The sequence below is a fragment of the Simochromis diagramma genome, unplaced genomic scaffold, assembly GCF_900408965.1.
Source record: "Simochromis diagramma unplaced genomic scaffold, fSimDia1.1 OVJJ01000685.1, whole genome shotgun sequence".
NCBI classification, from domain to species: Eukaryota; Metazoa; Chordata; class Actinopteri; order Cichliformes; family Cichlidae; genus Simochromis; species Simochromis diagramma.
This window is the reverse complement of record NW_024387477.1, coordinates 3,296,822-3,323,761: the sequence shown is the minus strand read 5'-3', so window position 1 is coordinate 3,323,761 and position 26,940 is coordinate 3,296,822. Positions and strand designations below refer to the sequence as shown.

The 26,940-nt window shown below is 41.9% G+C and overlaps 1 protein-coding gene and 1 long non-coding RNA gene across 2 annotated transcripts in view; both read left to right on the top strand.

Annotated features, from left to right (window-relative positions):
• Positions 1 to 748: 748 nt before the first annotated feature.
• Positions 749 to 4,897, top strand: LOC120723925. The gene is made up of 3 exons (XR_005693834.1): positions 749 to 1,479; positions 1,757 to 1,880; positions 3,106 to 4,897. It is a non-coding gene; the product is annotated as an uncharacterized LOC120723925 (long non-coding RNA).
• Positions 4,898 to 4,970: 73 nt separating this feature from the next.
• The window catches only part of gpc3 (glypican 3), a 134,382-nt gene continuing 112,412 nt past the window's right edge, over positions 4,971 to 26,940 (top strand). Inside the window, exons 1-2 of the mRNA XM_040016280.1 lie at positions 4,971 to 5,494; positions 14,601 to 14,762. Of these exons, the coding sequence (XP_039872214.1) occupies positions 5,062 to 5,494; positions 14,601 to 14,762 (595 nt within the window). The 5' untranslated portion in view covers positions 4,971 to 5,061. The remainder of the gene's footprint in view (positions 5,495 to 14,600; positions 14,763 to 26,940) is intronic.

Sequence of the window (26,940 nt, the reverse complement as noted above, 5' to 3'; positions counted from 1 at the left end):
GGGCAACAGTAACTAAACTAATGGATCATTACATACCAACATATGCAGAAGAGCATCTCTAAATGCGCAAAGCAAGCAGATGGGCTACAGCAGCAGAAGACCGCACTGGGTGTCACTCCTCTCAGCTCCTAGGACAAAAGAGGGCAGCTTCCACCCAGAGCTTGTTGGCTGTTTTGTATTAGTATTTCTCAAGTGCTGCTACACAGAGCAAATTTTTAACACAGCTTTTCAAAACATCGTATCCTGAACAATTCCAGCTCATTCTCCTTCAAAGAATCTCTCAAGCTCCTCCAGATTTCATGGTCTTCCAGCATAGATCCTGGTCTTCAGTTCAACACAGAGATTTTCAGTGGGATTCAAGTCAGGGATTTGTGCCGGCCAGTCAGGAATTTTACTTTGGTCTTCTGGAGGTAGTTCTTCACCAGGAGCGACAAATTTTGGGTCGTTGTTGTGTTTGAAAATAAAGAGACGACCCAGACCCAGGATTGTTTCTGACTCCTTGAGGTTTTCTTTTAAAATCTTCACATAAACCTTCTTTGTTCGTGATTCCTTCCACCTTGATGAGATAAAGAAAAGAAAACTAGTTTGTTTCAAAATGCTATTTTCTGTTTTTCTGTTCTTTGATAAAAACTTTAAAATTCATAGCAGGGCTAATAATTTTGTCCACATCTGCATGCGTTCTTCAAGCTGGCTCTAAGTAAAAGAGCAGGGTGTATCGCAAGCGGAGTGGGCAGTAGTATCGTGATTTATGAGATGAATCATCATCAGTTTGCAAATTCTGATTCAGAATGACTGATTCTGAGGATAGAAACAAAGTATGTATCCGATACCAATACCATCGTTGGTATCAATACTATCGATATTTTGATTGATCCTCTGACGTGTAGCAGGCAGTGCGACGGCAGGAGGAGCAACTTTATCTGTGCTGGAGTTGGGCGCAGTTTCGATGGCGGGGGTAACCCCGAGCCACCTACAGGCACCAGTGTAAACCACTGAGCCACCCTGCTGCTGCCACCAATGCACACAATGTACTCTGCAATTTTTTTTCTGTGTTTCTATGATGATCCCTTTTCTTGTGTCTGTGCAGACATCAATCACGTATTGCAGATGAGTTAAATAAAATGGCAGCTGGGGGCCTTCTTTCTCTTTACGCAGCCAATCACAGGCTTTCTAACACACATACAGCCTGGGAAACTAGGTCAAAGTTCAACCAGAGAAGACGGAAAGTAAGGCAACACTGCAGCTCGGCTCCACGGTGGAGAGAGGAGTGCCGCCGTGCTTTGGAAAGGCCGTGCATCCCTCTGCTTGACAGCTGCAAACAGAGTTTTATTAAATGGTGTTTTGTGTGGGACTGCAGAGGAGGGACATCCTGGCTGCGGACAGCACAGAAGGCTATGTGGGGGCAGGGTTTTACTGGGGTTATAGGTCACAAGCTTCCTGGGTTTCTTTGGCCAGCACGGCAGTGAATGGATGAGTGAGGTGGGTCAATAAAACTGATCTCACTTCAGGTTTCATATTCAGATTGTTTTTTTTCTTCCCCAGCGGATGTCGCTTCAGAGGAAAGCTTGTAGATATATGATACCAAATATCTACAAGTGCATTGATTATGAGTGGATTTAAGGACGCACATCCGCCTGCGCTCCTGCCCCCACCCCCACAAAGAGGAAGAAATACAGAAAGAAAAAAAGATGCTGTTACAATTTCATGAATGACAAAAGTTTTTTTTGTTTTTGTTGTTGTTTTTTTTGCGCTGAAGGGCGGTAAAAGGAATACACTGAGATGGAAAATCCACAGAGATACTGCGAGATTTCTGCTTTATGGGAAGCCCCCGTTGGTTTGACTACACCCATTAGACTGAATGAAGCTCAACACGATCAGAGGTAAGCCGTGTGCTGACAACTGCGCTAATAGAAACGTTTGATAAGGTCTGGACATAAAGTCTGATGCGGCTGTTGATTAGTTTGTCGGCGCCACCTGCGCATTAATCTGAACGCTGTGTGAGGCAGTATTGAATCTATCGGATTACTCAGTCTTGGTGTAATCTGCACACGAAGGCTGACAATAGCTTGTTAAAGTGCATTTGCTCAGGTCGCAAATGAAGGCCGATCTCTTTATTAATCCGCGAACACCTAAACATGAACCCTCTTACTGCTCAGCAGCCGGCACTGATTGTCTTAATTGCGTCATTAGATTGATTGAGTGCTATTCTTTAATTGAGGGACTCCATGCGCTCATCAGGGCAGCACCAGACGCCGCTGGCGCCGCTTCGTGAGAGCAGAGCAGAGCAGAGCAGAGCAGAGCAGAGCAGGGCTGGGCTCTGCTCTGCTCTGCTCTCCGGCCTTCTGAAACTTTTAGTTCAGGGATAAGAAGCGAACAAAGATGACCTCCGATGTTGGATCCTGAAATATGATTTTGGAAAATGGAGCGTCGGTTTAAACTTCCTCCTGCTTCTCCAAACTTTAGTGAAACACGTGGGCCGTGCTGATACCGTGGAGAGAAACCTCTAGAACTGGTGTGGCTCGATCGAAGATTAAGGCTTGATTGTAACCTTTGGGTAATGTGGAGTACCAAAGCTGGCCTGCACTCATGCAAAACTCTGGGTACGTCGGATCATTTGTGAGGCGTTCTCACGGTTTTATTTCTGAAAAATGAGACTTCACATTGGTGCAAAGGGAAACATCTCCATGTTTTCTCCACGCTGCAGAACAGCTTCGATACCTCCGGCAGCCCGTTGTAACTCCTCAGTTAAAGGATTTCCTCGGTGGTTAAATCTGATGCAGTGTTGCACAGGTTAATCGGATTTTTAAATGAGCAGACGGAATAATTTCCTTTAATGTGAAGGAGTGTGTGCACGTGTAACAGATCAGAATCTCTTGGACTGTAACTTTTGAGTGTCAGTGCAGGGCTAATGGCAACGTGACCATCCTTTTTGCAATGTCGTGCCTGTAAACCGCCGTTTATCATGTTTAACTTCTTTTTAACTCTAATATAGAGCACGTTGGTGTTAATGAGTTTCCTATACCACTTAAAGGCAACAAATGTATCCAGTCTTAATAATAGAATCCGTTTAAGTAATTATTCATTTTCTGTTTGATTTCCTTGCAGATCGTGCAGACTGGCGGTGTGTGGAAGTGATCCAGTTTATCACTTCACTCCATTTTTTGCCTCATGGTCCTCCAGCTAAGGTGCATCTAGTGTAGTTAGTGAAGTATTCAAAGTCTACTGCCCTAGTTGCCCCTTCTGTCTGGAGGGCTTGTTTTTCAGTTCACTTCAATTGTGTAGCGCCCAATCAACAAGATGGCGTACGGCGCTTTATATTGCCCCCCCCCACAAACGAACACTTGGCGACAGTGGTAAGAAAAAACTCCCCTTTAACAAGAGGAAACCTCAAGCAGAACCCCTTTTCTTTGGCTTTTGTCTTAGCTGTAGGAACCCACTGCAAGATAAAACGTTTAAATAAAATTGTAGTAAAGTTCCTAAAATGCAGTCTATAATATGTGAAGTTCATCATGTAACAGAGTTGATATATTCAGTTTATGGTAATTTATTAGTATCTTGACATACCACCTTTTTAAAAAAATAAATAAATAACAAAAGAATCTGTCTTTATCTAAGTTTGAACTGTAGTATTGTAAAAGCCAATAATCAATGCAGTTATTCATGTTGACTTAAGAGAATATTTGTGTACAGTGTACTGTTCTCCAATGCAAGTTTGAGTATAGTAAAAGATTCTGAATTCTGGAAGCATAACTGAGAACATCTCAGCTGTGCTGGTTTTTTTTTTATTTTTATTTTTTAAAAGCAGTACATTGGCTAGTCGGGTACAGTGGTGTGTACTATGCTTTCAACATGGTGTAAACTGACACTAGAAGCAATGGTTGCTGGCCATTTAAAAGAAAAAAAAAAATAAAAAAATCATCTTGTATAAGTGTGAAAGTAAAAGCAGTCGGTGTCTGTCACATGTGCTTTTTTTACAGGTCTTTCCTCTGACATCTTCCCTCATGACTTTTCATTCCTTGAGATGAACACAGTTGTCCCTGGCAGTTCCAAAGTGCTCACAGTGCAGGTAGTAAACGTTCATCTACTGCAGTTTGTGCACTTGGGGTATTGCTGGTCACCTTTCCGCCTGTTCATAGCACTTAAACTCAGCTGGGCTTACAGTGAGTTTTGATGGTTTGCGCTCAGCTTCTGAAAGACTCTGCTGTGCAAATCCATGCAAAGCTCTCTGTTTCTCAGAAATGCGACACGCGTGTGTTTTGTCTGTCCTGAGCAGCACCTGAAAGACTGAAAGCCTTTCACAGCAGGCACGAGATGAGCTGGTGCTGCTGCTGTTTCTACTTCTGCTGTGATTCTGGTGTTGTGACACTTGCTGTTTTTAAGATGGATGATTTAAATTTCAACACGTAACATTGTGAATAGATGAGAATTTGTTTCACTATCAGCCAGATATCGAGTCCTGCATTTATTGGATTGTACTAATTTCTGTACAAGTAAAAACTCCCAAAACTCTTCTGACTTGATGAACTGTTCAGTCTGCAGAGTTTAATATCTTGTCCTTGTCTGTTGGGCAACATTTTTGCTGTTGACATGCACACTGAACACTAGATGGCACCATCTCAACTTTAATGCTTGTAGATCTGAGTGAAAGTAAGACTCATTTTAAACTGACATGAAGAAATCTGTATAATGTAACAGTGAGTTTTGTGCTTCGTGCACAACCAGCTGTCTGTATGAACAATCTCCATGTGGATGAAAAATAAACTGCCGCTCATACATGTCTTTGGTGTTTTGTGTGCAGCTCCTGGTAAACACTGGTTTAAATGTATAGTGACACGCACGAGTGATGCGCCCCAGTTAAATCCCGTACGGTTAATCTAAAGCGGCTCGTGCAGCGCATTAAGCCCCTCATATTTCCACTCGAGCGCCCACACAGGGCCACTGTGTCAGCGCGCATCACTGAGAGGAGCTCTCCGTAAGCGCAGCTAGCACGCCGTGGCGCGCGCTTTTTAAGGAGCGCGCACATGGATTCAGTGGGGGGCGTTCATCTATCTGTGCGGAGAGATGACACTCGCTGCTGCAAGTGAACAGGGAGTCATAAGTTCTCGGCATCCGTGTAGCTTCGCCAAGAAGCCCGAGAGAGCAGCTTTGCAGGGGTGCACGGACTCTGAGAGGAGGAGAAGAGGAAAGCAGAAGGATGCTGATCAGAGCCGTGCCGGGAGCTGCAGCTTCACCTCATCAGCGCAAACGCTGGATCCTTCTGTAACTTTCAGCGCGCTGAACTTTACCGCTGCTTGTTCTACTCTGTCCGCTTTGGTTGAGTGCTGCTGCCCGTCAGCCATGGCTTCCTCACCGGTCCACAGTGCGCTCTTTCTGTGCGCCTTCCTCCAGCTGTTCTCCCTTCCCGGCGGACACGTGCCAAACTGCCAGGAGGTGCGCACAGTATTTCAGTCTCTGCACCCGGGCTCCAAGTGGGTCCCCGAAACCCCAGTGTCAGGTAACTGTCATTAATAAAGCTCGTAGCTACGGGACGTTAATGTTTTACGTACTCCTGATAATGTTGTGGGATAGAGCACGTTTCTAACAATCAGCACCAACACATTAAGTCAGATATAGATTTCTCCATCCCTCTGGCTGAACGTTTACTAACCTGCTCTGAGAAATTTTTTATTTTTTTTTTAAAAAAAAAGAAAAGATCTGGCCGCATTGAGCGGAATATCCTGTTACAAATACGAAACTGAAACTTGTAAAATTTGTTCTTGTATTGATCTGAACATGGAGTAACCTTGCCTTGCACCTCACTTTGATTCGGTTAGTGCTGAAACATTGCAAGATTTGAGTTAGGATATTGACAGCCTCCTTAAAACACTAACTTTGGTGCTTGTTTATATACATGACGATGGGGTAAAAGCTGAGGGAATGAAAGAGGATTAATAGTCAAAATGTACACAGCCATTCCTGTTACATTGTCAGCAAATATCAATTATGTGTGTGATCTGAACTGCAAGCAAACTGGAAGTTATTTTGTAAATGATGCAATGATCCAAACTCATCTTTATTGTTTTTGTTCCATGGAGCTCAACTGTCACTGACTTCTATCTTCTCTAATGAAGAAGGAATAGATCTGGAGAAGTGAGTTGGCAAAAAACAGAAAAGGTTAATGGTGAAATGATTCAGTCTTTGTGGACAGAAGTCCATATTTTTGTCCTCTTTTGCAGAATGCAGCATGTTGGTGCACTGGAGCCTGTTGCGTGCATTCTGATTCACTATGGAAATGGTAAAAGCCTCTCATGTGTCTGCATCACAGCCAGCCACAAATGTTAATTAGGTGTTTTAGTGTCATGTCAGCACAGGGAAGTGCTCCAGGTTATCTGTTTTCTCTCCGTTCGCAGCATGCAATACTCCCACCTGATTCAAAGAGGGGTGGTTTTTTTTTTTTTTCTTTTTTCTTTTTGAATAACACTAAATGTTCTGTAAACATGAAAGAGTGTGGCGAATCGCAAAATACTTCAAATCAAACAGCAGGAGAGCGAGAGCGCGATGCACTTTGAAGCATATTTTGTCATGCTCCTTCTGCCACATATTAATCTCCCATCGTGTAAGGTGCATGCAGCCCTAACCGCTGAGCCCTACATTTCTCCAAGCATCCATGTTTAATCACACACCTTCCACCTAGGCCATCAGGCGTTTTATCTGCCAGCCAAAGGGGAGGCTAAATATTTCTCTTGGCAGGCAATGAGAAATATTTAGCCTTCCCAAATCTGAGGCTAGGCAGACCAGCTGTCTGTGCACCATCTCTAAGGAATCAGTCTGAGCTGGACACTAACAGTTCATAACCATTACTTTCACTGGAATCAATTCACCAATCAGCCATAGAACAATCCATCACGGCCAGCGAAGGCATGGTTTGGTTTACTCATCCTCGCTGCAGGTCTGTTGCAGATTAATTGCTTGGTTTATGGCTTATACAGTTCTGTAGAAAAGGTGTTCACAAGCGTGTTAAACCTAATGTTCTGCTTTGGCTCCCTGAAGTCTGCTGATTGACTAAATGTTATGTGGGATATAAAAAAATATGTAAATACAAGAAATGTTTGTATCCTCTGTATCTATGATAAAGGTTAACAGTACCCTCAGTGATGCTACACACAACCGATGCTCCTGGCAATTTGTTAAAAATACCCTGTGCATGGAGGAAACATCTAGAAGTTTTATTTGGCCTTGAGCATTTTGGCAAATGGAAAAATATACTGTACATTAGGTCCTAAATATTCAATAATACTCTATAAATACCCCCTTCTCAGCAAAACAATAGCACTTTAAGTATTTTCTCCCGTTAATCAACTGTGCAAGCTGAATTTTCTGAATGCGTTCTGCATTATATTGTGTTTCAATGCAAAACAGCAAGAGGTAAAAAAAAAATCAATCACTTTCAGCAAAGCAAATATCAGACAAACTCCAGGGTTAATATACCCAGTTAGTTCTTTCTCCAACATTTAGATTTAAACGTTAGAAAAATAAGAGTGTACTGTAACACAGCTCCCAATAAAGTATCTATAGTACATCCCTCAAGCTAGATTTACCAGCATGAAACTGTTATTTTGACAGCTACTGTAAACTACAACAACAACGTTTACTGTAAAACATCACTGTACTGTGATGCAAAGACTGTAACACAGCATTACACTTGCAGCACTTTATTCTGTCTTCATTCTGTCTTCAACATTTAAGCACCGGCCCTGCAGATGAATGTTTGTGATTTATCGCTGTTAACCGCTTGGCCCATTGCTAATCAAACTCTAAATACCATTCTCAGTTTTCAGGAAAACACACCAGTCAAAGTCAGAGTAGAAAATAACTAATAGAACCATCACAAAGCTGCTGAATTAATGATTTCCTCATAAACACCCATGAGTCACTGCTGTAGACAGGTTGGAAACGACCATGCTTCAAGTCTTTGTCACTTACTTCTTCAGTTCTTTAACACTGACTGAGCATGTTGCCGTACATCATTTCATCAGTTTTTACAGCATTTGTATTAAAGAGTAGGCACTTATGACTAATGAAGAATTATGTAATTGTACCTGTATGGTGACAGGTGTCTCTCACATTCACTTCATGTCTTATGAAAAGAAACTGAAGTAATATAGGAAATTAAAAATCCCAGATGTCCTGAAATATCTGCAGTCCCGCTGTATCACAGATACTGGGATTGATGGGATTTGATTTTGGGCTCGCGGTAGTGGCCCCACAATGCTTTATGTGCAGTGACCAGCGCTGGTCCTTAACAGATTTTAAGCACTCTGTAAAGATTTCAGAATGAGCGGCTTATTGGGCATGCTGGAGCTTTTGGTGGAATTTCCATAACTGTCAAATCTTCCACTTTTGTCCTAATGAGCTGACTTTTATTATTATTAGTATTGTTTTTGGGGAGGACATGAAATCGGCAGTCACTTTTCACACATTTAGTACATTTTTGACCTATTTTTTATTCATTTTTGGTCATGTCTCATCCATAATATATACTCACTATTAATTTATGCCAAATAAGTTGGAGCCACAGCGACAGCTGCTTGTCATGCAGGCTGATATAACACGAGTTCTCCGATGAGGCACACAGTAAATGAAAGATTGATGAAATTACATGTTGAGGGTGGCTAGTTGTGATCCGACTGAGGGAAGTATCACTTTCTGCGTGTGTGTCTGTGTGTGTGTGTGTGTGTATGGGTGAAATGTGAAGTGGACTGTATCGATATTGAGTATAGTGTGGGGGAGGTGGCTGATTCAGAAACATGTCCGCAGGAAGGCAGAGCAGAATTTCTAATAATGCTGCATGTGGTGCCGGAGGGGGCAAAAAAAAAAAAGCACCAAAAGACTAAAGTTTTTCTTTCTAAAAGTGTGATTCAAAAGAAGTGAGTGCAGAGGAAGATTACAGCAGGCATATAGAGGGGAAAAAATCAAAGCTTGGCACATCTGTAGGAGTAGTACCACTCGTGTCTTTGTTGCGGCTGTTGCTGTGGGTGGTTGGATTGGCTGAAGGTGAAATGGAGGCTGGGTGTCGGTTCACTCCATCGTGTCATCACATATGTGTGAGGCGAGGCGCACAGGCAGCGCTGAACACTCACCCCGGGACATGAGCGAGAAAACGGCTCCACTAGTGACGGCGCTGGCTTGATGATGGGAAGACCTTTTGGATCTCCGACAGCGGCGGTGGGACCTGATTCATGAGAGCAGCATCAGATACTCACGAAATATAAGAGTAACACTTGTGTGCTGGAAGCTGAGATCCAACTAGTTTCAGCAGAAAATCCTGCAAAGGAGTTTTTTACTCCTTCTTCTTTTGCTGTGAGCTAAAACAATTATAGCTTTGTGTTGCTTTATAGTTCTCAGCAGGATGCCATGCAAAAAGGTCCCAAATGCCCCTGTTTTAGAAATGACAGCGAATGACTAATAGGTGGATGAGTCTGATTTGAAGCGAGAAGCCTTTCCAGCTGGTTAAACACCGATTCATACTTGGTTTTATTCAGTTCTTCCTTTTTGAACGGTCCCACTTTAAAGACAGGAGCCTTTTGTTTACTGCTTCATTGTTATGTGCAAAAAGACAAAAAGGAAAAAGCAGAGAACAATGTTGGGCACTTTCACATTCCTGCTTCCAGCTTTCAAACCATTGCTTCATCAAATGGTTTAAAGTGGAGCAGCTCTAAAAATACTTAAAGCCACTTTAATCCCCAGTAGTTAATGATATTATCACTCCTTAGGTTGGTTGTAAATGGCTCTATCTTTAAAAAGTGACACTGGCTTATTTTGCCCCGGAGAGGTAGCCACGGATTCCCACGCGCTTCCACTCGAAACTAGCTGTTGTATAATTTATGCTCATAATGAACGGCTTTTAGCATATTCTATATTTTAGTACAACTTGTTTTTTCCCCCATGGTCGCCATCATTAAGCTTGCATAGTGATAGCTTTCTAATTGGTGCCGAGAAACTTAGACACATACTGCACTGTATCTGTTCCCCTGACTCTGATTTCCCGGGCTTGTTAAAGATGTGAGGACTCCTTCAGTGTTTGTGTGTGTTAGTGTGAGGACAGGGCCATCGTTTCCAGCAGTGGCCTTTCAAAGGAAACTTTCTGTGAGGGGTAGAGCAGCGAGGATGGTTAGATGAGGCTGTGACAATCTGAAGGGCGATCAATGTGTTTATAAAAGGCATTCAGAGACACTCATAAAAACAGCAGCTGTCCTGCACGTCGAATTACCCGGCCTCCTTTCACAGTATTGATTGAAAGCACGCAGTAATTTAAAGGCGCCACCTTGGACCGAGGTTGCATGCTGGGGAAATTTACATGTAAATTGCTACCTTGTCTTTCTTCATTTTGCGGGAGAGAATTGGCCATAAGGACGCCCAAAATTGACCAATTAACCAATAACAGGCTGATTTTAAAGTTGCTCACAGTGCCCAGGAGCTATTAAGCTCAAGGTAGGTGAAGGAAAACGAGCTCGGAACAAAAGTGCGCGCAGATGAAAAGGAGTAAAAGAGGAAAAATAAGAAAGCAGAGGGGCGAGAAACAGGGATGCAGCCTAAAGCAAAGGGGAGCAGGAGGAAGCTCGTTCCCCAGTGATGTGTCAGTCAGAAAGAAAGCTTTATTTAGACGGTAAGATTTTGTTATTTCTGAAACTCTACGGGGGAATCATCTCCCTCCCGAATCCTTCGCTTATTCCCTCAGTGCTGTGGAACTCGTGTAATGAAACACATTTATCATCTGCAAAACGACAAACGGTGCAGATGAATCTGCCTGTTTCGCCGGAGATAATTGCTAAATCCCCGTCTCTTCTCCGCTCAGGCCGCGCTCGCCTCACCTACGACGCTATTGACAGCTTAATAATTTTGCCCCTGCAGTCTGAAATTAACTTGATCTTATCCGTCAGGAGTCTTTTGTCCGCATTGATTTAAGATATTAAGCCTGTCAGTATGCACACAAAAAGGTGCTGGGTGACAGCTTTATTGCCTCTTTTGCTCATTAGACTGTACACCCTAAACCCTGATGGGAGTCAGGGGTGAGCTGGGAGTTAGCAGAAGCTGTTCTCTGTTTAATTCTGCAGCGATTCTTAATTATTAAGACTGTCGCTCTGTTGCATCTCCCGGTAGTTTAATGTGCACCGTGTCTGTGTCTGCATTGTTGCAGCCCGAGCCCGCTTCTGAAGATCTATTCTTTTGAAGATCTCACAGAGAAAGAGCCCCGATCCAATAGAGACACTCACTTTTGTTATTAAGATAAACCCTCTGCCTCCACAAAAGCCTTTCCTCCGTCTTTTGACACGCCAGCTATCAAGACTTTTCTGATACATTCGCAATCCTAGCAGCCCCCCCTTCCTCCAAATTAATCTCACTGCTTCCGCCTCCTTATATCCTCGCACCCAAAGCAGCGGCAGCCAAAGCTGGCAGGCTCCCCTGACATTTGTTTACCGTGGCATCAATCAGGCCCTTGTCACCGATGCCTCTCAGGGAGGCAGATCCTGGAGACAACTCCTCAACGAGGCTTTGGCACGTTACCACTGCAGCCTCCACTGAGCTCTCAGCAGCCATGTGGGACAGAGAGGCTGAGAGGGGGAAGCACCGAGGAAAGGGGTTTTCACTGGAGCTGCTCTTTGTATCTAAACACTGGATGGTTGTGTCCTACTTATGTCTGACTGTCCATCATTTTCAAGCAGAGATAAGGTGGAAATCTTTAAACTTTGTAAGTATTTGGACAATTATGCAAATTTGTAATTTTGCAATGTTGCCTCTCTACACCACAACAGGGGATTTTAAACCAGTCAGTTAGTTTCAGCTTTAATTAGGAATTAAAGCCTGTTTTTATACACACTCTCCCATTTTCAGAGGCTCAAAAGTAATCAGAAAATTGGCGGAAACCGATATTACTGTCCTTTATGTGGACAAACGTTCTAATCTCTACAAATTTTCAACATGAAGGTTTTGGTTTCACATAGGAATCTTAAATTTTATTTAATTTTATGATCAAATTCTAACTTGTAATGGGGTTTCTGCGGCCGAACTAATCTCCTACTCACTCGAACTCCTCCACTGCCTCTTTTTGTCTTTATAATTTTTTACGTTGTTGTTTTTGTCTTGTTCTTACTTTTTTGATTACTATGTAATGTTCTTTACGTATTTTCTGTTTGTTAAAAGAAAAAAAATGCTAATTAAAAGAGATTTGCAAAAAAAAAAAGAAATGTCAAAAAGCAAAAAAAAAAAAAAAAGTAATCAGAAAATTGACTGACAGGGAGTTTCATGGCCTGATGAGGCCCGTTCCTTCATTATTTTATGACAAGATAAACAGATACACTTCCAGTGCTGAACTTGCATGTGACCGCTGTCGATGCAAGTAAAAGAGGCCATCATTAGGACGAAAGATCAAAAGAAACAAGAGAGATGGCAGAAACATGTCCAAGTCAAAAATCTGGTGCTTTAAAAGAAGGAATTCACCAGCCAGCTCAGCAACATCAAAAGTGAAGTGAAAAAGGTGAATGATCACAGAATTATTTCTATGATGAACAGCTTCACAACATCTAACCAACTGAAGAACCCTCTCAAGGAGGTGGGTTAACTATTCTCAAAGTTTGCAATCAAGAATGGAGCAAATTATTAGACGACTCAAATTGCAGAGGATTTACAACAAGGTGCAAACCACCGATTACATTCAAGAACATGAAAGCCAGATTAGATTTTATCAGAAAACATTTAAAAGAGTCTGCACAGTCCTGGAAAAACATCTTTGAACAGGTGAAACCAAGATTAAATTGTAGCACAATGAAGGGAAGAAAAAAGTATGGAGACTGACAGGCTCATGATCTGAAACACAACACATCATCTGACAAACACGGTGGAGGCAGTGTTATTGCATGAGTGTGTATGGGTGCCAGTGGAAGCAAGGTCACTAGTGTTTATTGATTATGATACTGCTGATATGAAGTATCAGGATGAATCGTAACGCATGCAGGGCCGTAGTCTCCAATCAGATTCAGCCAAATGCTGCAAAACTGATCAACCAGTGCTTCACAGTTCAAATGGATAACGACCCAAAGCATCCTGCAAATGCAACAGAGCAGCTTTTCAGTTATTAAATGCAAAAGATAGGCAGAAAGACTCACAGACAAATAGCAACTGAAGGACAGTAAAGGTCTGGCAGAGCATTTGGTGATGTTTATGGGTTCTACACTCCAGGCTGTCACTGACTGCACCAGATTTTCATCCAAGCACTAAAAACAGTCCTTATATTTGCTCCTTATGTTGGCTCCACAGTGTGGTGGTTAACACATTTTACTGGCAAGCAAAAGATTGCCAGTTGCAGGTGGAGACACAAATCTACTTTGGGGCTGAATCAGGAAGGCCACCCGGTGTGGAGACCACTTGTGACAGCTGAAAATAGCACGCATCAAAAAGAATCCTTAAATTTAAAACGATGCCACTTTGTCCAGTTACTTTTGAAGCTCTGAAAATGTGGAACTAAAAAAAATGAAAAACACTGTAATTCATATAAAAATGTCTGTAATTTCCAAACAGTTATTTCAATATTTTTTTAAGCCCTCCCCAAATTAAACCGATCTTCTGTATTTGTGTCACATCTTGACTGTTCAGGCTAAAATCCACTGTGAGTACACTGAACTTTAGCTCAGAAAATATGATGCAAAGCATTTATTTAAAGACACAGATATTGTGTTGTTTCCTCTTTATTAATGTGAACTGTTTTTATCTAAAAAAACAAAAACAAACAAACAGATTTCACACTCCTTTTAGCATGACCATGACTCGAAGTTTACTGAGTTTCACAGTGGCGGCAGACTCTTGTTTATCTTTCCTGCTTTCCTCCTGCGTGGGATTAATTGAATTAATTTCTTCGAAGTGTTTGCTCTTTGATCAGGTCGTGTCTGGCTACATCGCCCCTCTGAAACATCCCTGACACCCCAGTTTTACTTTCGCAGGCTTGAATGCGTCGCTCAAAAAGGAGCTCGGGGAATCCAATTATTTCTCATAGGTGTAAACAACCTTTAGTGTCCACAGCCAGGTGAACGAATGTTGTTTCACTGCCTTCAATCTTACTTGTGGCTGTTTTTTTTTTTTATGTGTATCCATAATGAAAGCATGCTGAAACCTAGGTTTATTTGTCTGCATGATGCACTGTTCCTGGCTCTCATCTTAAGTCTAAAAACACACAAAAAAAAGTACTTTTTTTGATCCTCGGAGTGAAAAGTGTAGCCTTGAGTGGAGGAAAAGTTTCTGTTGACCAAATTGATCTCTGAGGAGAACTACACAGCTTTAGTGTATTGCCCGAATGTGGATCAAAATGACTTATTTTTAAGCAGCAATTTATTTTTGTCTTGAGCCCGGCTACATAACACAGCCTCTACATAATAATCATACGCTCATTAAGGCTGCGGACTCTGCTGGAGATATTTCTTAGTTTTTGCGTTCGGAAAATGCTGCTGAATCTATTTGTGTGTGTTTGTGTGTCTTTTTTTTTTTTCTTGAAAATTAAACAACAGTGGCTTCGCAGCTACTTCCCTCTGTTCATCCAGACTACCATCCTGTCCCTGCTGATTTCCTGCCAGGTGCAGATCTGCAGGTTTGCCAAACCAAAGGCCCGACCTGCTGTTCCAAGAAGATGGAGGAGCGGTATCAGGTAGCGGCGCGCAGCAATATGGAGTCTGGTCTGCAGGTTGTCAGCGCACAACTCAAACGTCTCATCATCCAGAACGCCGCGATATTCCAAGGTAAGCAGTCTGCACAGTTCATCCAAGACCTGCCTCGAAGAAAGACGAGATAATTTCATCTGGCACGCACAACAAAAAAACAACCCAGTGTCACAAATGCACACATTTAAACACATAAATCAACAGTGTTCACTTTCTTGGCTACAATTTTTTTTTCACATCGGCAGCTCACTCCTCCAGGCAGTGAGTCACGTATAAATAAAGCTGTAGCAAAATGCATACAGACAGGAGGCTGCTGTTCAACTAAATGTTGGAATGGCAGCGACGCGTTGTTTAAGTGACTTTAGATGTAGTGTGGTTGTCTGTGCCAGACATGTTGCTCCAGAAAGTGACAGCCTCCTGAGATTTGGCGCACTGCAGTTGGCGATGACTGTTATTCACAGGGAGAGAGAGAGAAAAACCCCACGACAGTCAGCAGCCTTCCTGGAAACCTGGATGAGAGCGGTCAGAGGAGGCGCGCTGCTAGGACTAACTCAAGCGAACAGACGCATGCAAAATAACAACTCGGGGAAACGGTGACGCGAAAAAAAGACGTAGATTCTGTCGAAGGTGCAGGAAGCAGGTGAGTGACTGAACAGTGAAATGAAATACCTGGTGTAGCAGGTGCTACTCAGGTGTGCAAAGACTATTACAGTGTCCGAATCATTCTGTTAAAGAAAATGTACGATGCTTCTGTGTTTTCCTGTTGAAAATTAGATGAAAAGAAAAACACTCTTGTAAAGTAAATGCAAAGCTATAACCTGCAGTAGGTAAAGGTGTTTCCTCCTGCTTCTAGTGTATGCATGGTTCAGTAGTCCAATATAGTCCAAACTATGACGTTTGTCATGCTAAAGCCAATATGTACAGATAAGATCTTCACTCTGAGAATAAAGCTTAAAATACGACTGCTATCCAAGTATTCCTCTCAGCCGGACCAGACCAGTGAAATTATGAGTTAAACGGGTAAAATTACAGAAAAGGTTATGATAGTTCACTGTCCAGATTATCCTGTAATTATAAAGTTTTTACTGTGAACTCACTGACCTATTAACCACCCTCAAAAAACCCCCAAACCCAGACATTTTGATATACATGGCAGAAAAACTGGACTTTTTTTTGTCATTGTTTAGCTATTATTTAATTACTCTGGTGAAGTATGAATTTTAATGCCTCTTTATGAATAGAAAAAGCTGTAAAAGTTACAAAAATACAGGCAAAAATCTATGCACTCCTTCACATTTTCCGGAGCTGCCCAGCTGGCCAGATTGGACTCTTCACTTGGCTGATTCTGGCCCCTGGGCCATATGTTTGACACCACTGCTCTACATGGATGCTTTCAGGTGACCTGGGAGAGAAAAAACAGGCAGTGAAAAGACACTGCTTCTGGTTTGTAAGATCCTGGGCATCGGTTAAGAACTCCTGTCACCAGTCAAAAAGAAGGGAAATTACAATCTCAATACGGCCACGTCTCAAGAATGACAAGTTTGACAAAGACCACTCTCCAGGGGAGAGGAAGAAAAAGCGGACAGCAAAAGAAGTGGCTGGATAACATCAAAGGAACTATTAGGGCTGATGCAACACAAGTCCAGGCTAAGAAATGAGACAGACATAGAGAGAGCTGGCCGGTCGTGTGACTACTGTGGTGCCTCCACAGTACGTGGGATCATTGGACACATGCATCGTAAGAATCCTCCAGAAGCCTAGACCTATTGCAGCATAACTAAGGGAGGATTAAAGTCACCTGATCCATATATGGATATATGATCTATATATGCTTTATCAAAAAGGAAAGTTTTATGCCTAATGTTAAAAGTAGAGAGAGGGCGTCTGTTTGTCCGAGGGGCCTTAAATACTCTAGGAACCACAAGTAAGCCCACAGTCTGAGAGTAAAGTGCTCTAATGGGGTGATAAAAGACTTATAGAAGGTCTTATAGAAGGCTGTAGGACCTTTTTGACCTCTTGACCTCTATGAATACTTTTCTGATGAGTTAATGGCTCAGTCACTCATTTAGAATCAAACTGAATAAATCTTGATCTTTCGTTGTTTCAGACTGGATGATTATCCACAGCACACTCATTGGCTAATGACTTGTGATTGACAGGTAATCACATTACGTCTTCTAATAAGGCAATAAAGTAACGTGTTAGTGTACTACATGCAGTAATTACATTACAATTGTAATCAGATAAAAAGGAAAAAAAAACATCAAACATGTTTTTTCTTTAATCAACTGATTTCAGGTTTCTCACTTCTGAGTGGAGATGCAGACATTGTTTTTATTTTTATTGCACTGCAGGAAAGAGCACAAAGTTCAATCGGCATCCAGGACAGAAAAAAAACTTGTTGTGCTGCAAACAGACTCTTTGCAAACATCTGCAGAAACAGCATACTAACACAAAGCTAGCAAAAAAAGCTGAGTGACTCCCAACCCCAGTCCAATAGCCTCGTCTTCAACAGGTAACAAAGGCAGTGACGAGCAGTCAGGCTGTAGGCTCTGTTTCTACCTGCTCATGTTTCTAAAGTAGAATCTCTGTGATGATTACTTTGAAGTCTCTCTGCGCTGGTTTTCAGCTTTGCTTTGTGTTCATACACGAACAATGAAAGAAAGATCACACGTGTCCTTGGCAGGACAGCGATTTCGATCAGTGTGTGGAACTGTAGCCTAACTGGTAATTAGGTTACAGTGTGTATCAGGTCATTTTACCAGACAGTAATGTACTGAGTAGTGTGATGAATCTTCCAGGGAATAATGAAGTTACGTACTTCGTTACTGTCAAGAAATGTGATGTGTGCTACATAACATTTTCATTTAGTTACAATCCCAACACTGCCAGTGAGCGAGTGGTTTCACAGTCAGAGTCGTTGTTTTAAAAAAAGAAAAAACCAAGATGGCGACGGCAGAAATGACACAATCTCACTTTGAATGAAAACTTTACAAAGTGGTTTCAAATGAGCTGGACGGCAACAAAGAAACACACTGCTCGTCTCTCTCTGTCGCCACGCTATCGACAGCTCTTTCGAAGTATCCCTTTCACTTTTAATGTTGAGCTTTTGTTATCGTGCTATGCAGGCCTTTTCAACCCAGCAAAGCAGCACTGTTTACTGTCTCGGGGTTTCCAGTTGAAGAGGGACTCACTGGGCCAACTTTTTTGAGAGTACACACTTATGGGCTGTGAAATGCGGCACCATCCTGACACGGCAATTAAAACTTGAGGTTTAATGGGGACCGTGGGGTTTGCTTGACTTGGTTGTTTCACACTAACAATGTTAGAGATTGCCGCTGTGGTTTGGCTGCTCTTTCCTAGAAGGGGTTCAATACTAATTGCTTTAGCATAGGGCTGGAGAGAACTCCCCAAACAGCCCACGGACTGAAATCCTTTTAACATCCTGGTCTTATCTGTTTCCCTCAACTTCATTTTCATCCTCTCTGTCTTCTCCTCCTTTCTTCTCTATCTCTCTGCGACCCTGCCATTCTCTCTCGCCCTCTCCTTTCTGTCTCATTCAATCTGCTCAACTTTTCTCTCTCCTTCTGTCTTCCCCTCTTTTTCTATCTTCCTTTCGCGTTGGTGCGACTATTGGGAATTGAGTGCATGCCTTGTTTGCAGTCTTCTTTGCAGCTCTCTGTCTCTTCTCTTCAGCATCCACTTCTGCCAGAGATCAAAGGGCTCCCCCTCTTCACTCCTCTGTCTCCAATCTCTCCATCCCTGCATCCTCCTCTCCTTCCAGCTCCACCTGCCTGCTCTGCTTTCCCAAGCCTCAGATTACACCAGAGTTTTCACCCTTTTGAAGTGAACTTCTGCAAACAATGGAAAAGTAATGGCTCTGTCTATCTTTGTCTTTTAAGTAGTAAGATGACAGGCCGCCTTAACTTTAGCTTTCTTTAGGATCAATACCAGGAAATAGGTAAGGCATTAGGAATTGTGCTTTGCGCATGTTTCAAATGCCAGTTCACAATCTAATGAGCCTTAGTTGATCTCTTTATAGCATAGCAGGAAAATACAACATACAGGGAGTGCAGAATTATTAGGTAAATGAGTATTTTGTCCACATCATCCTCTTCATGCATGTTGTCTTACTCCAAGCTGTATAGGCTCGAAAGCCTACTACCAATTAAGCATATTAGGTGATGTGCATCTCTGTAATGAGAAGGGGTGTGGTCTAATGACATCAACGCCCTATATCAGGTGTGCATAATTATTAGGCAACGTCCTTTCCTTTGGCAAAATGGGTCAAAAGAAGGACTTGACAGGCTCAGAAAAGTCAAAAATAGTGAGATATCTTGCAGGAGGGATGCAGCAGTCTCAAAATTGCAAAGCTTCTGAAGCGTGATCATCGAACAATCAAGCGTTTCATTCAAAATAGTCAACAGGGTCGCAAGAAACGTGTGGAAAAACCAAGGCGCAAAATAACTGCCCATGAACTGAGAAAAGTCAAGCGTGCAGCTGCCAAGATGCCACTTGCCACCAGTTTGGCCATATTTCAGAGCTGCAACATCACTGGAGTGCCCAAAAGCACAAGGTGTGCAATACTCAGAGACATGGCCAAGGTAAGAAAGGCTGAAAGACGACCACCACTGAACAAGACACACAAGCTGAAACGTCAAGACTGGGCCAAGAAATATCTCAAGACTGATTTTTCTAAGGTTTTATGGACTGATGAAATGAGAGTGAGTCTTGATGGGCCAGATGGATGGGCCCGTGGCTGGATTGGTAAAGGGCAGAGAGCTCCAGTCCGACTCAGACTGCCAGCAAGGTGGAGTACTGGTTTGGGCTGGTATCATCAAAGATGAGCTTGTGGGGCCTTTTCGGGTTGAGGATGGAGTCAAGCTCAACTCCCAGTCCTACTGCCAGTTTCTGGAAGACACCTTCTTCAAGCAGTGGTACAGGAAGAAGTCTGCATCCTTCAAGAAAAACATGATTTTCATGCAGGACAATGCTCCATCACACGCGTCCAAGTACTCCACAGCGTGGCTGGCAAGAAAGGGTATAAAAGAAGAAAAACTAATGACATGGCCACCTTGTTCACCTGATCTGAACCCCATTGAGAACCTGTGGTCCATCATCAAATGTGAGATTTACAAGGAGGGAAAACAGTACACCTCTCTGAACAGTGTCTGGGAGGCTGTGGTTGCTGCTGCACGCAATGTTGATGGTGAACAGATCAAAACCCTGACAGAATCCATGGATGGCAGGCTTTTGAGTGTCCTTGCAAAGAAAGGTGGCTATATTGGTCGCTGATTTGTTTTTGTTTTGTTTTTAAATGTCAGAAATGTATATTTGTGAATGTGGAGATGTTATATTGGTTTCACTGGTAAAAAATAAATAATTGAAATGGGTATACATTTGTTTTTTGTTAAGTTGCCTAATAATTGTGCACAGTAATAGTCACCTGCACACACAGATATCCCCCTAAAATAGCTAAAACAAAAAACAAACTAAAAACTACTTCCAAAAACATTCAGCTTTGATATTAATGAGTTTTTTGGGTTCATTGAGAACATGGTTGTTGTTCAATAATAACATTATTCCTCAAAAATACAACTTGCCTAATAATTCTGCACTCCCTGTAATGGATAAAACACCGCATCCTCTCTAATATGACAGATGATTGGATTTCACTTTGATTCGCATTAGCGCGATCATACGGCCGTGTTCGCCGAGATTGCCTCACGTTCAGCGTCTTGATGATGTCAGTTTAGTTTCAAAATGAGAATCTGTACCCTGCGCAGGATGCACAGCTTTAAATCTAATCTTTGTAACGAGAGTCTGATCTCATGCATGCTGAGAATTTAATTTGGTAAATAAATCATGGAGCTCAATATTTCTGACGAGTGCATTAGTATGTGATGTTGCACATCGGTGAACATGTTTTTTATTGCAGAGTTTGGAGTGGCGAGAGTAGATGATAGTGATTAGGGTAATTTGAGAGTCTTTAAAGGGGCATTGCATAGATTTTAAACATAGAGCTTGATACTTGAAACTGGTAATAACACGTCTGGTGAAAGTTCTCATATACGGTCCCACGTGGCTTTTTAGCCTGTCCTCAAATAAAAATATAAATAAATAAACACGTGACATCACAAGCTTTGGGACCACAGACTGTATATAAAAGATAGACAAGCCTGGACTTCAGCGTAGTCGCTATTACAAAATTGGACTTTTGAAACTGGGTGCGATGAATGTAACCACCAGTGTTGGTCAAGTTACTTGAAAAAAGTAATCAGTAACTAATTACTGATTACTTCCCCAAAAAAGTAATCCCGTTACTTTACTGATTACTTATTTTCAAAAGTAATTAATTACTTAGTTACTTAGTTACTTTAAAAAAAACACTTTTTTACAACCTGAAGAGGTGATAAAGCGATAGATCTCTCAGCCCAATTCTACTTTTTCTGCATAATCCATCATACAAAATGTAATCAAATGAAAAAGTCCCTTTTTAAAACTTGTTTTATTAGTTTTAATCTTTTAACTTTATGCATCAAGCAAAAATTTAATTATATGCAACATTCACTGACTGGAAGAAATGTGTTTAATATTTAAACCTATTTTCTGCACATTCCAGCACATAAATTATTTTTTTTGTGTGTTTACACTCACTCTTTCAAATAGATGCAAGTAAAACACAGCAGAAAATAAATAAAATCAAAGACTCAGCGGTCCTGTTGCTCTATTTTCACCTGTAAAGCAGGACTGCGGTAGGCGGAGGTTTACCCTGGTGCAGGTGTGCCGCAGCGGTCAGTGGAAGGATACGGCAGTTTCTCTGTGAATTTCCCATTATGTGGTAGCGCACTCGGTGCTTGCTTGGAAGTTTAGGGTTTTTTTTCGCTGTAAAAAGAAGTTTTCTTCCCACGCACAACCGACACTAATGTTTTTGTCACTTTTTATGGAATCAAACTTAAAGTAAGGTCAGTACTTCCACGCTTTAAACGCTGCACGCTATGATCCACTGTTGATCTGCACACAGCTGTTGTCACTGTCATGAGACATTCTCGCAAAGAAATCACAGTTTTAGTAACGCAGTAACGCAGCGTTCCTACGGGAAAGTAACTGTAATCTAATTACCGTTTTTGCAATAGTAATCCCTTACTTTACTCATTACTCGAAAAAAGTAATCGGATTACAGTAACGCTCTGGTAACCACGACTGAAAACATACCCTGCTTTATCATTTCTTGTACTAACTATACTAATAATAATATTAAATAATATTAATAATATTAAAAAAGACTAAACAACAATCAGTGAGATCATAAGGTTCGAATGCAAGTCTTTACTTAGGTCATGAGTCGATCAAACGAATAAATCGCATTTATACAATTGGGCTGCTTTTTGTTTTTGCAACTGCCCCCTTCTGGCCATTAGAAAGAATGCAGGTGTAAGGAACTTACAGGAATTGGCCTTGCTTTTTACACAGTGTGCAAAAAAAATGGTGTTTAAATTTTTCAGTTGTATCTTTTTATTAGATTCGATTGAAATAAAGAATTGTATACTGGTAATACTTTTGATGATTTACATTTTAAAAACTTAATTCTAAGACACTCTGCAATTAAGTGAAATGGGCGTGTTCATAGTTTAAAGTAGATACGCCCCAGGAGAAGGAGGAGGGACTCCCAGTGGCTGGGAACTGGGTGATAGTCGGCTATCAGCCAATTGGGAGCAACAATTGTAAGTGGCTGTATGTCTACATGTGGAGGCCACACCAATCTTTAATCTACAGTCTGTGTTGAAGACTTCAAATTAAACAGACCACCCATAAGTCGACTATCTGGGTTATAGAGTTACAAAAACGTGGTCCCAAGGTCCTATCTCTATAAGTCTCTCATCAACACAGGCATGTAAACACTAAACTGTTGCATAAGCCCTTTGAGTGCCCTGTTTTCTGACTGCTTGTGCAATCATACAGTCTAGACAATTTTGAAAAATAGTGAGAAGATAATGACGGCTTCTCACAGCTCAAGCTGGCAACCTTTTAATTACTTGATTTGTGTGACTAACACTCGAAAGCCCCTGGAGTGCTCGAATCACGATTCAAAATAGACAAAAGAAGAGAACCATCAGATTTGAGGAGCTGGAATTAGGAAGAATATCTGAAAAACTAAAACAGTGTGGGTTTGATTTTATAGCATCCAGCTGACAGTGACCAAACACTGATGTTGTGAGTGCTGCCCGGGGCAGTGAATTTATCATTTTGGTTAGCTGCTTCAGCACTAAAGTTCTTAAGCGGACTGTCAGCACTAATTAGAATGAACTTTCAGGTGTGATTTTGAGTTGCACAAGTGCGGTAAACGGTCTGCTCTAAAGAACAAGTCCAAAAATGACGTCTTTATGTTGAGGCTTAGCGAAGTAAGCCACAGATTTGTGTTTGTGATGTGATTATACTTCACACCTCATCTCATCCCCTCTGACTCACCCATCCTCCCTGTCGTCTGTGTAACTGCCCGACAAAGCAGAAATTCATCCAAAACTGTCTTCTGGCATTTTGGGTGATTGGCAGCTCTAATTGATGTTATTTCCCCAGCGTTGTGTCCTTCAGAGCTGCGCTGCCACTGTTGCGACGACACTCAGCCTTAGCACGCAGATTAAAAATGAGATTATACTTCTCTGTTAATGAGAGACGCGTTTATTTAACTTTAACTAACTTTTATTGGAATGATCTCTTTTTGCATGAGTGCTGAAAGCCGCTGTAGCTGATTGGCACTGCGGGATGGATAGGGCTGTTTTCTTGTGCGGCGCTTGTGTAAAAAATGACATATCAGAAAATTACTGCAGTGCTGGTGTAGCGAGAAGACCACAGTGCTGTCTCGCTCAGTTTCAGCACAGCTTGGCGTTCCCGAGGAATAGTCTTCGCCCAGAAGGGAGTCAGATTCAAGTCCAAGAGCAAGCCTAATTAATAAACATGAGAGGACAGGATTGGCCCGATTGCTTATAAAGTGGAATGTGTGGGGAGGAAAGTTGTGCAGTGCAAGCGTGCGCGCGCGTAGATATCAGAGAGTCTGTGTGATATCTGTTGAAAAAAGTGGGACAGCCAGCCTGGCGCTCCTGGAATGACTCAATGAGTCCATAGAAGGCTGGCTCAGTGGGGTGTTCGAAAACAGGTCTGACTTGGACTACTTTCAGGCAGCATGAGGGCGATCTGCGTGTGGCTTCACTCGTTGCCGCGAGGCAGGGGAGCTTTCTCCACTTTACTCTGAACTCACAGGGGTGATGCTCTGTAAATTATCAGGAGTTTGGAAAGAGTTTGAAAGGATGCTCGTATCTTTTTATCAAACATAAAGACACCGGGAGTCCTGCCGTGTGTATTGCTCAGCAAACTTGGCAAATGTTTTAGTGAAGAAGAAGACACACACACGCACACACCATCATTTTAAAAGGGAATAAATCTTTTGTGTCCTTGAGATCCTCATGCCTCGTTCCTAGCGGGCCAACAAATTAGCATCTCATTAGCAGTCTCAAAAAATTCCATCGACTTCCCCCGCTTCTTCTGGACGAGTTTTAATTACTCTGAGTGTATAAGGAATTACAATGGCAGACCCCCTGTGGCCGTAGTGGAGGTGGTTGTTGACCTTGACAGGAGTTTGCCCTCATTTGTCTCTGATAGTGCTGAATGGACATTTGCTGTGGCAGTAACCCAAACGAGATGTGGCAGGAGGCGGATGATGCAGAAACCTGGCAGACTCGAGCTGCCTCTCCTTCCAGCAGCCAATAATCAAAACCAGACCTCGCTGCCCTCTGTATCCCTTCCCTGTCTCCTGCTTGTTAGCCATCCGCTCGATCCTAAGTGCTCCGGGCGTCTGGCCTGAGCAGGCCTTTCCTCTGCTCTTCCCATCATCTGCTTTCCAATAATCATCCCGTAGCTCGCTCGCTCTCCATGGAGTCATTTTGTCTTCTGGAAAAGTTTCCCTGAGTAATCCAATAACGGTGAGGGCTGGTGGGATGTATGCCTGCAGTGAGATGTCTGAAGTTGTTTACTTGCTGCCCCGGGCTAATCTAATAACTTAATGATGGGGAGAGGCAGTGTTGCTATGTCCAATGGGCTCCTTCGAGCATCGTTTACCAGACACGATGAGATATACCAGCCATTACCACATCTTTTATCAACTGGTAACTTGGTTTTAAACTAATTGCTGCTGTTTTATCATTGTGCGTCACTTATTAGTTTTCCCGTAATGAGATTTTCAGTACTTTTTTGATCCCTCTGCTGGGCCGGCAAACTGTTGTACAGATTGATACTTAATAAAGCACTGTAATTCTGAAGGGTGTGCTGTCTGTCTGACTTCTGAGGTTTCTCTTGGAGCTCTGGAGCCACAGAGGAAAAAGCGTGTCTCTTTGCTGTGAGCCCGAGAGAACATAGCGAGCTAGATGAAGAAACAGCAGCAGCGGCAGATACAAAGGAGCACCCAAACATCCAGGTACAGCAAATGTACCCGTGACGAAGCCTCCTTATTGTTTCTGTCGCTGTTTTGTGGAGAAAGCCTAATGTGATTTACTAGTGGCAAACGGATGTTTGGGTGCCACTGAAATTAAACCCTAACATGTGTGTTTTTCTTTTGTGCATCATCCTTTTCTGCACGACAAAGGCAGAAGCTGAGAAGTACTGCGGACAGAAATGTATTAATCTTGCTTCTTCGCACGTTCTTTTAGATTGAAGTGGAAAAATTGGAAGAACATACATGAATGTGTTAACAGAGTTTTGTTGTGAATCACATTACCTTTAGTAATGGTGTAAAAACACATTTGCAGTCTTGTAAGAACCAAAAAATCAATATGTGTTTTATGCCAGCAGTGCTTTGAATTCAATGAACTGATGTCAGAATTCTCAGAAACTCTTGTTATCATAACGGCGCTTCAGCTATTTGGAATTCTCTTTTAGTAGGACTTTGAGTACATGTCACCTTTTTTCATTTCCTTGAAAGAAGGCACAAAATAGGCAAACTGAATTGAAAACAGTTTCTCAGAGTGATGAAAAAGTTGTGCAAGTTTGTGGCTTTCTGGACTAAGTAATGTGAGGGAGTATGTGAGTAGTATAGCCTGGTGGTCATTTGTTTGGCCAGCTACACCCTCGCTCTCTGCCTCCACTATCTGAACTTGATCTTTGGCTCAGTGCTGAATTCACCATTTTCCTTTCATGTAGCATAAATGGTCAACACTGTTTCCACAGGAGGTCGGTAAGTCTTTTTTTTTCTAGCCTTTAGGTGGGTACACTTGTGATGTGGCATGGATCTGAATGTCTTTCATCAGATTTTGCTTTGCTGAGTCACACCATTGGTCACAAATTGCTTTTAGTCATGTCTCAGATTGTTATCATAATTATGCATTTAGGTTCACCCTCTAGTTCTCTCCATATTATATAGAGGAAAATAGTGCAATGGGGGATACAGTATCCTGTCCCACACTAGGCTACTTAATACACTGAAAATATATTATTAATACAGGCTCTGTCAAAAAGAATTATCCAGTTTCAAAGTGCTTTAATTCCACAGCCATTCACTGGTAACAACTGAAACTACATTAAAAAGAGCGGATTCGTGACTTAAATGTGGTTTCTGGTAGTTAGCATAACAACAGCAATGGCTAAAGTGATTCCAGACATGCTAACAAAAATAAGGGACAAGTCTGACTGTCGTATGGACATGTGCTGTGTGTCCAAGGGGGACCCTTTAGCACGTGTGAGAACTGTAAGTTTTGTAGGTAAAACTATATTATAATGACGTCAGATCAACCTCAACCTCTGCAGATGCAGCTAAAAGGTTTGCTGTGTGTTTGGCTTCCATACTGTGTACTTCCATACTTGTGCTAATTTGAGTGTGTTCACACTATCAGGTGTGATCCTGAATACTTTTCTGGATGGTGTGTGGACTATGTGTTGCATACTTTGCTCCCATAATGGTGGGAAATGGAAGGAGAACCAAACAAGGCAATGCTTGATATCTAGCTAACTGTTAGCTAGATTAACAGTGAGGTTGTTATTGTAATTACCTAAAATAAAAAAAGCAAAGCAAAAAAAATTGAGTGTGAAAAAACATTTTTAATTGACCTAAGTAAAACAAAATAAAACAATCCTGTTAAAAAAGTAAAATAAAAAAAATATTTAAATACTAAGTAACAAACAGAAAGAAAAATACCCATAATGCCTCAAGCAATGTATAAGAATAAAATACTTCATGCAGTTATTTAAGTATATATCAGATTTATTCACC